Below are 12,669 nucleotides of genomic sequence, written 5' to 3' on the forward strand. Positions count from 1 at the left end.
CCTGTGATCCATATTATGTTAACAATATCAAGTATTACGTCTGTGCCAATCTCGTCCATTGCTTTCAGAGTCTCCGCTAGTATGCCATCGATCCTTGGGGATTTTTTGTTTCTTAGTTGGTTAAGAGCCTTCTCTACTTCTGTTCGTAATACTATTGGTTTTGCCTCTCTGATTGCATGTGTCTTGTGTTCCGAGAATGGCGCATCTTTTAAAGTGTGTACAGTTCTGAGTAGTAAATGTTTCATGTCTCTGCAGTTTTTACTACTCCATTATGGCTTGAAGTTGTGGCTTAAACTCTCGGGCCAAATATTTAACTTTTTTAAATAGTTCATGACTTTCATGGCGGTTTACATGTTGCTCCAGTTCTTACCACACGTTATGCGTATACTTGTTTTTAATAAATAAATTTACATAACAGTTAATCATTTTTATTTATCGATAAACTTATATTACAAGGGGTCTGCTTGCATCATCAACAATTCCGCATTGATTATTAGCATTTCTAATCAACCTAATGTAACCTTTTTCTCCATTGTAAGGTCCCCAGGAATTTTTAATGATCCAATAGTCTATACCATCTTCCACTCCGTATCCAACGACCAATACACCATGATTTAGTTCATCAGGTCTATTTTTACAACTTGGATCATTTAGGATACCGCTTTCGTATAACTGAGCAGGACCAGCGTCTATTGAAACGCTAATAGGACCGTAAGTAGCTGAAATTTAAAATATATTTAAAACTATACAATAAAATATACAAATGTATTAGACATACATATCGTTGAATGTAAAAATAACATAAATAGGTATAAAATTAGTTACAATGAAAACTTGCGGTACCTTTATTATATTCCAAGGCCTTTTCAGCAATGTTTCTGGCTATAAATATGGCTTCTATTGTATACTTATTTTGTCGAAAGCCTTATTGTTCTTCACTAATTGTACATTCTTTGTCTATTATATTGGCTAATATTCTTGTTTAAAGTTTGAGAGTTGTACTCTCAAACGGATAATGGTACGGTATATAGTAGGATATTTCCTGTTTTCTCTTTTGTGTTTTGGTATTAATATAATCATCCTCCACTAGTATGGACACACTGGCTATGTATTATTTCCTGACAAAGCTCCTCTATGTTCAGCGTTTTTCTTCTATATTTTAAGAGTTTTTTCGGTTTTACATCAGGTTCTTTTTAAAATACATCTAGATGTATTTTAAATTTTGTCCCAGTGTCCAACAGAGTAATACTACTGCAAATAAGAGCCAATCCAGTGAATGTAAACATAATACAAATATACGCTCCCACTGCAGATAAAGACGACGAGGAAGTAGAGACTCTCTACCAAAGCATAGAGGATATATTAGAACGAATACTTAAACACGAAGTCAGCATCATAATGGGGGATTTCAATGCAAAACTTGGGGCCGAACGGAAAACGTCTCTAATCGGACCTTTTGGGTTAGGACAAAGAAACGAAAGAGGTGACAGACTAGAAATATTCGCAGAAGATAACAAGCTAGTGGTTCTAAACACATTTTATAAACTACCACCGAGGAGATTGTATACATGGAAGGCACCAGCAGATAAACCCCATAACGTAATTAGAAACCAGATAGATTATATATTGGTAAATAGAAGATTCAGAAACAGTTTTAAATCTGTCAAAACATTTCCAGGAGCGGACATTGAATCTGACCACATACCTTTAGTGGGAGTCATGGATGTGAGACTGAAGACAATAAAGAAAAAGTCTAGACCTATCTACGACATGACAGCCCTGCAACATCCGGAAGTTAAAAAGCAAGTGGGGGAATATATTAACAACCAAGTTAAACAACTAAAAAAAGAAAATAACATCCAACGACAAATCAATCAATTGGAAGAAATAATTAAGAAAACTAAACAAGATCTGCTAAAACCAAACAAAGAAACAACGAAGAAATCTTGGATGACTCCAGAAATCCTTCACTTAATGGAACGCAGAAGGTTAATTAAAGGAAATAAAGATGAATATAAAAAAATGCAGGCTTACATCAGAAGTAAAATAAGAGAAGCTAAAGAAAAAGAAGCTGTAGAGAAATGTAAAGAAATAGAAAGACTACAAGCCAAGCATGACAATTTTAATGTACACAAAAAGGTAAAAGAAATAAGTGGTACTTTTAAAAAGCTAACACAAATAAAACTCATAGACACCAATGGAAAATTAATCATTGACACCCAAGAGATGAAAGACAAATGGAGAATATATTTGGAGACACTTTTTCAAGATCAAAGAACGTATTATAGGCATCCATTTTCAGAGAGGATGACGGGCCCGGACATACTTAAATCCGAGGTAGAAGAAGCAATAAAACGGATGAAAAGCAGGAAAGCTGTAGGGCCTGATAATATCGAAGCTGAATTTTTAAAACTCTTGGAGGAAGAAGGAATAAATGGGATCACGGCTGTCTTCAATAAAATATACAATACAGGAATCATCCCTGATAAATGGCTAGAATCAGAATTCATAGCGATACCTAAAAAACAGGGGGCTAAAAAGTGCGAAGAATATCGAACAATCAGCCTAATGAGCCACATGTTGAAACTGTTTCTTAGAGTCATCCATGGAAGAATTTATAAGAAGTGCGAGGAACAAATATCGGACAGACAGTTCGGCTTCATTAACGCAGTGGGTACCAGAGAGGCACTTTTCGGCGTACAGGTACTGATTCAAAAATGCAGGGACGTTAACTGTGACGTATACGCGTGCTTGATCGACTATGAAAAGGCATTTGACAGAGTTCAGCATCAAAAGATGATAAATATTTTAAAAGAAGCAGACCTGGATGACAAAGACCTCAGAATAATTTCAGAACTATACTGGAATCTGACCGCATACATGAAAATTAACGGAGAAGAAACAGATCACATAAAAATACTACACGGAGTTAGACAGGGATGTATCCTATCGCCGTTGATATTTAATATGTACTCAGAGAAAATTTTTAACGAGGCTCTTTACGGAATAGACAAAGGCATCCTTCTAAATGGTGAAAGAGTAAACAATGTTAGATATGCCGACGACACCATGGTGATAGCAGATAGTTTAGAGGGACTTCAGAGGCTAATGGACAGAATAAACGAGTACAGTCAACAGTACTGACTAAACATTAATACCCACAAAACGAAACAAATGATTATCAGCAAGGAGAATATAACTGGGGCTCATCTTTACATTAATGGGACGCAGATAGAGCGAGTAAAACAGTATTGCTACCTGGGAAATATTATAAACGAACAGTGGAGCAATGTACAGGAAATAAAGTGCCGCATAGTAAAGGCAAGAACGGTCTTTAACAAAATGAGCGCCATCTTCAGAAGTTACAACATATCCCTAGATACAAAAATGAGACATTTGAGATGCTATGTTTTCTCTGTGTTGTTGTACGGGACGGAGACATGGACGCTTACAGACACCACTATTAAAAAACTTGAAGCATTTGAGATGTGGCTTTATAGAAGAATGCTGAGAATATTATGGACAGCAAGGATCACGAACAAGGAAGTTCTAGAAAAAATGAAGAAGGAACCAGAGATTGTGTTTACAATCAAACGCATAAAATTGCAATATCTGGGAGACGTTATGAGAAATCAGCACCGTTACTCCCTGCTGCAGTCTATATTGCAAGGTAAAGTCAAAGGTAAGCGAGGACCCGGTAGAAGGAGAATATCATGGCTGCGGAATTTAAGAACATGGTTTAAGAAAACCTCAACGGAGCTGTTTCGAGCCGCAGCGAGCAAGGTCATGATTGCCAATATGATTTCCAACATCCGAAACGGATAGGAACCAGAAGAAGATCAGGTTCTACGGCCTTTCTGTTTTCTTTTTTAATTACCTTATGTTATTTCTTTTTCCTCTTTTGTGATTTCTATTTAAATTTCATTATTTAATTCATATTTATTTTCTGTATCTTTTTCTTCAGTAAATTAGTATCTCCATTTTAGAGTTCATCTGTATATTCGCTACATTTTTCTGTTTCTATTTGGTTTAATTTTTGTTAATCGGTTTTTCCATACATATAATAATTTCAAAACTTTTATATGTGTGCCATATAAGTCGTGATCTATGTATTTGGTAAAACATGTCCAATATTGTCTTTATATTATAGATCAAAGGGATGTTCTCAAAAAACTTGATAGTGTGTAAAATTTTTTATTAAAATCAACTTTCGGCATGTAACATGCCATCTTCAGAGCTTCGTCTTATAGGTTACAAATACTTCATGAAAGAGTGATTGTCGACACAAAACATATTAAAAAAAATTTGACGGCAACCGCCTCTGTTATAAGGGTGAAAAATCTTTAAAAGTTGTAAAAATTACCTTTAAAAGGTGCTTGTTATACCAATGGCTGACTCTTTGACACCAGGGAAATCAGCAATTTCAAATATTGCTATACTTAAAATTTAAAAATCGAATAAATTGTAAAAACCTTTTTTCAAAAATATTCAAGTTTTAATTTTACGCCAAACGAATGTTTTTCATGTGGACATAAAATAATGAAATTAGTAAGATTCTTCAACGCTTTAATTAAAGAAGGTTTTGAAGTTATACTTCTATACGCGCACTCCACGAAGGAAATTGTGTCGGAATAGGGTTCAGGGGGGGTTAACCACCAAACCCCTGCCTGGGTGAGCCACTGAAACTTATGGTCAGTTTTATTTAAATCCATCAACATAGCTAATAACAGTTTTATTATAATATGTTGGCTCTTACCTACTGCATATTTCAATGCATCCTCACTTGGTTGAATCTGTTGATATCCACTGAGATGTAAAACATTTTTGGAAGGTTGGTAACGACAACTCATTGTTTCCCCGTCGTATGGATAATCTTCCTCCGTGTTAATACCATTGTCTTTAACATAGTCAAATCCCCTACTCATTATTCCTCCTGCATTGCAATCTCCATTACCGTAAGGTCCTGCACAATCAACCAGATTTTGTTCACTTAGAGATATCAGCTTGTTATATTTAATAGCGTATTGTCCCTCCAATCCACCGATCTATAAAAATTACAATGTATTTTACCGTTAATACATATATTGATCTTTATTAATGAAACTTACAGCACTAAAAGCCCAGCATGATCCACACCCTCCCTGGTTTTTAACTGGTGTAACTGCACCCTTTTCTCGCCAATCCACAGATTCCGGAACATCTGCCAAAACTTTTCGGGAAAAACTCGTCAAAGTAACATTGTATGTACGACTTGGACGAACTCTTTTACTGAGACCCAACATTTGGACAAATTCATCACGAGTTAAATCGGCGAATTGGTTAAGTCCCATTTTGTAAGTTTCTTTTCCCATGTTGTACCGAGCATTGTGCTCCTCGATTTGACGTAGATTATCTTGGAAAATTTTAAAGCGATCGACTTCTTCGTTTTTATTGATGTACGATTTTTCAAATGTTACCTAAAATGTTAAAATGGTCTAAAAATTTTGTAAATTGCTTTTTTTTGTCCACAATATCTATATTATTATTTTTGATTTAAATAAAAACTTATTGATAGACCTACATTTATCTCAAGTGGAAATAATCATTAATAAACTAGATTTTATCGATTTTTATGGAATTATATTAGATAAGATTAGGTAACTATTCAATATTTATTGTAATGATGATGCTACCGACAATAAAACAATGAACTAGGTTTTCCTGTTTGTTTAAATATTTATAAAATTCTGAATGATTTGGATCACACACTGTCATACACATTCATACACTGTCATGCATGTTTACCTAATTCGGTATTTTTCAGATTTCCAGCTCAATTTTATTATAGTAATATATCAAATACAGCTATTTCTCACTATTTCCTAAATTCTTTGGTCTTAAAACTAAAACTTCAAAATAATCAACCAATACTCATATTATGTCGACTAAAATCTAAAGAAAACATCGATACTATACAAGACTGTGAAGGAGAATCCAATACAATCGAATTCACGTTAGTCGCAAGAACTTAGTCTTTCACAGAGCACAACTTATACCATCGTTACTTCATTCTGCACCCAAACAAAATTTAACTGACTCAGAATCTGAAGATAACCATCAGAAACAAAGACTTGTGTTCACTGAATGAGCTCTGGATCAGTTGAAAACTATTACTTATTTAATCTAAATCTTCAGCAATGACGTCCATTTTGGAATGAATGGTTACTGACATATTTGTCATAGTTGGAAACAATACAATCCAAGTGATATCCAATGCACCAGATATCCAGATATCCAGAGCGTCCAAGGCACCTCGAAAAAGTAACCGTTTGGGGAGGCTTTTAGGTTGGCGACACCATCAGTCTATATTTCTTTAAGAACTACGTTGGCCAGGCTATCACTGTCAACAGCGAGCGCTAAACATCAATCATTAATACTTTCTTTTAGCCTGAATTCAATAATATGAACACCAGCTACATGTGATTTTAACAGAGCAGCGGTACATGCTACACAATGTAAACACTAATGACTTCCTTTCGGTAATAGTTGTTCATAAAGTATACAAAACTTAGAGACGCAACGCTGCCATCAAGAAATAAGACGAAATAACCAAGAAATCTCTCACATGGTGTCTTTTTTCTGCACAACAATTCTTGTCTAATGTTGAAAAAAAAATTGTGAAAGAAAATCTACAACTAAAAAAATGGAGAATACTGGAGCATCCACCACATAGTACCGATTTATCGCCTTGCGATTTTAATATCTTTAAGTCACTAAAAAGTTAACAGGTAAGTGCATTAGATAAGCATATGTTAATTGTAGGTATGGAGACTCGAAAATAATTAGTTGTTTATTTTTAGACGTGCAAACTTTATATGTATTGCTCTTGATAGAATCCAGTAGTTTGACAGCAAGGCAACCGTTTCGAAGCGAAGAAAAAGAGAACGGTTTGAAGATGAGGCCAGCAACCTACTCCGGTAAAAACACATACTCGTACAACTAATCAACAAACCTTTACAGCTTTAGCAAAAAATGGGACTTCCAGAAAGTAATTGGAAATAAAATAATTATTCAAAAACAACAGATAAAAATGCCACCATTTAAGGTGCATATCATTTTATTTAAAATATTAAATTAAAGAAGCCACACTGTAGTCCTATATATCATATATTAGACAAGATGATGTATATATTATTTTTTTAAAATATAGATTGTTTATTTATTTCGCAATAGCTATATCTGCATGAAAGTTTACCTTAAAATTATTCCATATTTGTACATCTTTCAAGCAATTGACTGTCACTATTGTAATTACAAATAAAAACAGTTTCATAATTACCCAAATTTAAAGTATATTAATTTACGAGAACAAACACTATATCAGAACAAATAACAAAATTCCCCGCCATGCTTTCGTTTTTATGTTTCTGGTAAATACGTATCTATAGATAGATATCTAGAAAATAGATACGTATCTAGAAACATATTTTTAAGTACTATATACGTATTAATCAGATTATTATTTAAATATAAATAAATTTCTAGAACATATACCCCAATGTTTTAAAAAAGAATTTCTAAATAAACTAATGTACACACAATTCAATGGCAAAGAAAACAAAAACTAAAGAGGACAAATTGTACAGCTCGCAAAGCCAGCCTAATGAACCAACAAAAGAGAACGTCAAAAGAAAAATAAAAAACGTGGAATCAGAGGTACTACCAAATATAGAGGTAATAGAAATAAACAAAGCTAAAAAATAATAAAACTTCAAGACTCCAGTACACAAAATCCCTAAAGAATGGGCCAATAGTTTAGTAATACTAAATAGAGTTTAGTAATAATAATAGACATAAAAAAGAGATAAATGTGACCTAAATAATTTTAGACGTATATCATTACTCAGTCCAGCAAACAAAATATTTATGAGAATTTATAAGAATTATTAACAATCGATTGACTGGAAATGGATAATTGCCAATAGTATATTAGACCATAATATGACCAAATATGAAAAGGCATTTGATATTATTAAAATGTGGGCCATAGAAAAAGCTATTATGAATTTAAAAAACAGAACCAAAGTGCAGAGACAAAGCTGCATAAGTAGGATTTGAAAAACGAAGTTGAATATTGGATACTAAGAACTGCAAAATACCTTAATACTTGAGAAGCAGAGTGTTCAACCAGTGCATTCTTCCTATCATGACATATCTCGAAGTGTACCACCCGTTAAAATAGGCAAAATTCCCTCACTCCCTGAATTGGTTTTATTAAAATACGGTTCAGCGCAATTTTGGTCCACTAACCCACTTCCCCCACTACCAACCGCAAAACACGACAATTTCCCGTATTTATTTTTGTTAGGAAGGAAGCAATGAATTTAGAAATTAAAAAAAAAATGTTGCAAAAAAAATCTTTTGAACCAAAAGATATATATAATATTGATGAAACGGGGGTAACGACGGTTCAAAAACCTAGTAAAGTTGTTGCCGAAAAGGGGACAAGACAGATGGGAGCACTTACATCTGGAGAGAGGGGAACATTGGTGACCATAGCTTTAGCCGTCAATGCTATAGAGAGGGGAACATTGGTGACCATAGCTTTAGCCGTCAATGCTATCGGTAACAGTATACCGCCCATTTTTATTTTTCCACGAAAAAGATACAAGGATCACTTAGTCCGTGAGACGGTCTAGTGGGGTGTATTGGAGCGGGATACGCGAGCGGGTGGATGCAAAAGGAAGAGTTCTTGGTATACCCTAATCATTTTCAAAAGCATACTAACGCTTCAACGGAAAATAAACTATTGCTTTTACTTGATAACCACCAGTCGCACATAAATATACGCTGCTTGGATTTCTGTAAAACAAATGGCATTGTCGTCTTGTCATTTCCCCCGCACTGTTCGCATAAGTTGCAACCTCTGGATCGTTCTATCTGCGGTCCTTTCAAAAAGGCTTTCAATTCAAGTTGCGATTCTTGGATGAGAAATAATCCAGGAAAAACGATGACAATTTACGACATACCCAGCATAGCTAAATTATCTCTACCGTTGGCCCTCACGCAATCAAATATTATAGTTGGATTTGCTTGCACAGGCATATATCCCTTTAACAGAGACATATTTACGGAACTAGATTTTGCACCTTCATATGTCACGGATAGACCAGCTCTTAATAAAACGACACCATATGCCACTGACGTTCTTCAAAAAGCACCTAGTGAAGATCCTCTACATACTAAGAGAGCTGATATCTTGCCAACATCACCACAAAATCACACACCCCCAGCGTCTCCAAGCACTTGCATTGCTCAAGCATCGCAGGTTGTATTTTCACCAGAAGCAGTTAGACCGTTGCCGAAAGCGCTCCCTAGAAAAACAATTGACAAACGAAAAGTGAGGAAGTCTGCAGTTTATACAGACACGCCGGAGAAAAATGCTATCCACGAGGAATATGACGCAAAAAAGAAAAAACAGGTTAAGAAAAAAGTGACTGAGTTAAACGACGAATCAAATACAACTTTTGGAAAATACAAGAAAACCAAATAATGCTAGAACAATCAGCAACAGAGTGATAGCGACGAAGAGGATGATTGCTATTGTCTGGTTTGCTTGGAAGCATATCGTAGTAGTCGCCCTGGAGAGAAATGGGTGCAGTGCACTGAGTGTCGTCATTGGTCCCATGAAGAGTGTACTCGCCAAGAAGAACTATACGTATGCCAATTGCCCAGAATAAAAAATATTTTATACTGTATGTTTTTCACTAGAATAAACACTATTTTTCTATGTCTTAGTGCTGTTTCAATTGTCCCAGGTATCTGTTTCATTCGTCCCTGCCACGGGGACAATTGAAACAAGTTGACAAGTTTAAGTTTTTATTTAATACATATCTTATTAATGACATTATATAGACAAAATATAATGATATATATGGAAACACAATAGGATACGCTTCTTATAACTAATTTCGTAATTTAGAAATTTGCGATAGATGCGGAGAAAAAAAATCAAAATGCAGAAATGTTTCAATTGTCCCCGGTCTACCCTACATAACCTAAAATGCATTTTTTTTTTCGAATAAACCGTTTAACTTTATTTTGGAGGTGGCTGCACGTTCAATTTTTTTTTTTTTTTTAATTTGTGATTAATCTGAAAAACTATTTTTTAGGGGTTTTGGGGGATTTTCTAAATTTTATAGACTTCAAACAAGCTACGAGCGCTATGCTATAGCTACGAAATAAAAACTCGTATTGAAAAAGCCAGAAGCTCTTTCAACAGCCTTAGGAAGATTCTCTGCAACCTACCTTTAACTATCAATATACGCATAATAATTCTTAGATGTTACGTCTTTAGTGTCCTTCTCTATGGAGTAGAAAGCTGGAGCGTTACAGAAGATTCCATAAAACGATTAGAGGCGTTTCAAATGTGATGCTACCAACCTATTTCACTTCACTACTTCAATAGTGATTACTGTTAAGAGTATCCTAAAAAAATTAGCTGATTATCTATAGATTTTGCCCCAGTCGTTGTTCCGACGTGTTCGAGTCATTAGATGCGTTGATTATTCTTAATTTATCATCAGACAATTTTATTTTCGTGGTTTTTTCTTATAATTTTAAAGCTATTTAAATAAAATCAATAGCAGTACTATAAATTTTTGGCACATCGTAAAATCGACATGTTACCGCAAAAATAGAGAAAAACGTCCCAGAACCAAAACATGTCGCAGAGGAAAACCGGGAAGTCGGGAGCCTTGGCCTTAAGAAGAAACACTAAAAGTTTGGAGAGAGTATCTATCATAAATTTATTTTGCCGGCTGGCATTTTAACTGTTATCTGTATAATATTGTAATTTATTGTACTTTGTAACGAAATATTTTGCCTACCTTAGGGTAAGATTATGGGGGTAGAAAATTGGGGACAGAAACTATGGGGGCGAAGATAGGGTAAGCAAAATAAACGCTACTAGGCGAACGGCACTCAGGGGGTTGCTGGAGAGCTGGGGTCGTGGATAAGTGAACGACAAGGGTTCGGAGTTGGGCAGCTACAAAAAAATGAAATAAAGGGGTTACTTACGTAAATCTCCTGGAACAAAAACGAAACAAAGACAAGAAGAAATACCTCTAGCTATTTAAATGGGACGCCGCTTCGAGAAAACTTCCTGCTGGAGGAAAGAAAGTTTCTTCCTTCCTAAAATAAAGAAACACAAACAGGTTAGGAGATTTTTCTAAAATAAATAAAAAATAGATCAGAGAAACAAATCAAAACGTTTATTTTTGTCTCATATAAACAGTTATCAAACATACAGATTGCACAAAAATTATTAAAAGTTGCAAAATACAAAATTACAAAAAAAACTTACATGTGTTGCCTGTTTACAAAGGAGATTGCTACAAAATTCTTCGAAATGGTTCCTAGGTTATCTTATTAATATGGCTAAATTAAAAATTAAGGATATCCTTGTTTATGAAAATATATAAGATTTAACTTTTTCTATAAAACATCTTTCTATACAAGCAAATTAAAAATTGTCACAACAAAACAAATTAGAGTTAGCTGTCATATATCAACATCCAATTCGAATGACAAAGAAACAAAAGATTGACAGCAACGACGCCTAGTTTTACAATATAATTTTAATTATTACCAATTCTTAAATTTAAATGAAAGCAATTATTACTTTTAGCAAAAAAATGTCTGTCTAATTTGGAAAAAATTAATATATGGAATGTTACCTTATTTTCACTTATTTCACTAAAAAAAACTTGCTACATCTCTGGGATTGAAACTAACCGGACAAATTCTCCACAGGAACAAAGGAAACCATTTCCATACTTCAGGAACGACGATCTAAAACGTAAATGGGGCTGGATCAAGCAGGCAAACGACAACAAAGCTGGTGGGACATCCTATACAATCACCTTCCAAAATTTCTTCAGTTCCGGTGTACTGCACAAATCTTATGATGATCTAGTGGTTACTCTATTCTAATCCGCCATATTACGGAGAGTCCTTACCACTTTTTACCGGTCCTGAAACTTAAACCAGTACACAAAATTACCGGCTTGGTGATTAAAAATATCACATGTCCTTTCGAAGTCAATCTCCTTCCCAAACTCAACTCAACTGTCGCCTCGCCGGCCGGTGTTCCAAAACTAGCCGCAAATCACCTCCCTCCACGCTCCTCACACTCTGTCACGCCAAGGAACTCACACAAATTCCTTACGACTTGCAATCGTGAAAATTAACCTTGAATCTCTTCCGGAGTTATTGCGTCTCAGAGAGAGAAAACACAATACTTGCAATATTTTTTCTAGGAACGTTGAACTTAAAAAATTTTTAAAATCCCTTTGCAAACAGAAAAACGAAAATATTTCACCGACAGGGGCGTACTTACAGAATTTATATTATAATATAGATATTAAATATTATATTATTATATAGATAGAAACAAATTTAAAAACGCTACATCTTTATAAATAGAAAAAAAAAACTTAACTAACCAACACTCTTACACCTCCTCACGCTTTTAATTTATTATCACTGCCGTGTTCACCACCTCTCCATTTACAATTCCGTTTTCTTTAGTATATGTTGCTTTGTTAAATAGGTTTTCGGAGTACACATTAAATTAGTAGTTATAAACTATGTATTGAAAAATATTGGTGTATTCAAATAAAACCAACT

At 34.5% G+C, this 12,669-nt stretch overlaps 1 protein-coding gene across 1 annotated transcript; it reads right to left on the reverse strand.

Annotated features, from left to right (window-relative positions):
* Positions 1 to 412: 412 nt before the first annotated feature.
* On the reverse strand, positions 413 to 7,389 carry LOC140432811 (cathepsin L-like proteinase). The gene is made up of 4 exons (XM_072520929.1): positions 7,235 to 7,389; positions 5,109 to 5,456; positions 4,757 to 5,045; positions 413 to 719 (listed from the first exon to the last, which is right to left on the reverse strand). Exons 1-4 carry the CDS (start codon positions 7,310 to 7,312, stop codon positions 445 to 447), a joined length of 990 nt encoding a protein of 329 aa, XP_072377030.1. The 5' UTR covers positions 7,313 to 7,389; the 3' UTR covers positions 413 to 444.
* Positions 7,390 to 12,669: the final 5,280 nt, after the last annotated feature.

The sequence above is a fragment of the Diabrotica undecimpunctata genome, chromosome 1 (assembly GCF_040954645.1).
Source record: "Diabrotica undecimpunctata isolate CICGRU chromosome 1, icDiaUnde3, whole genome shotgun sequence".
Lineage (NCBI taxonomy): Eukaryota > Metazoa > Arthropoda > Insecta > Coleoptera > Chrysomelidae > Diabrotica > Diabrotica undecimpunctata.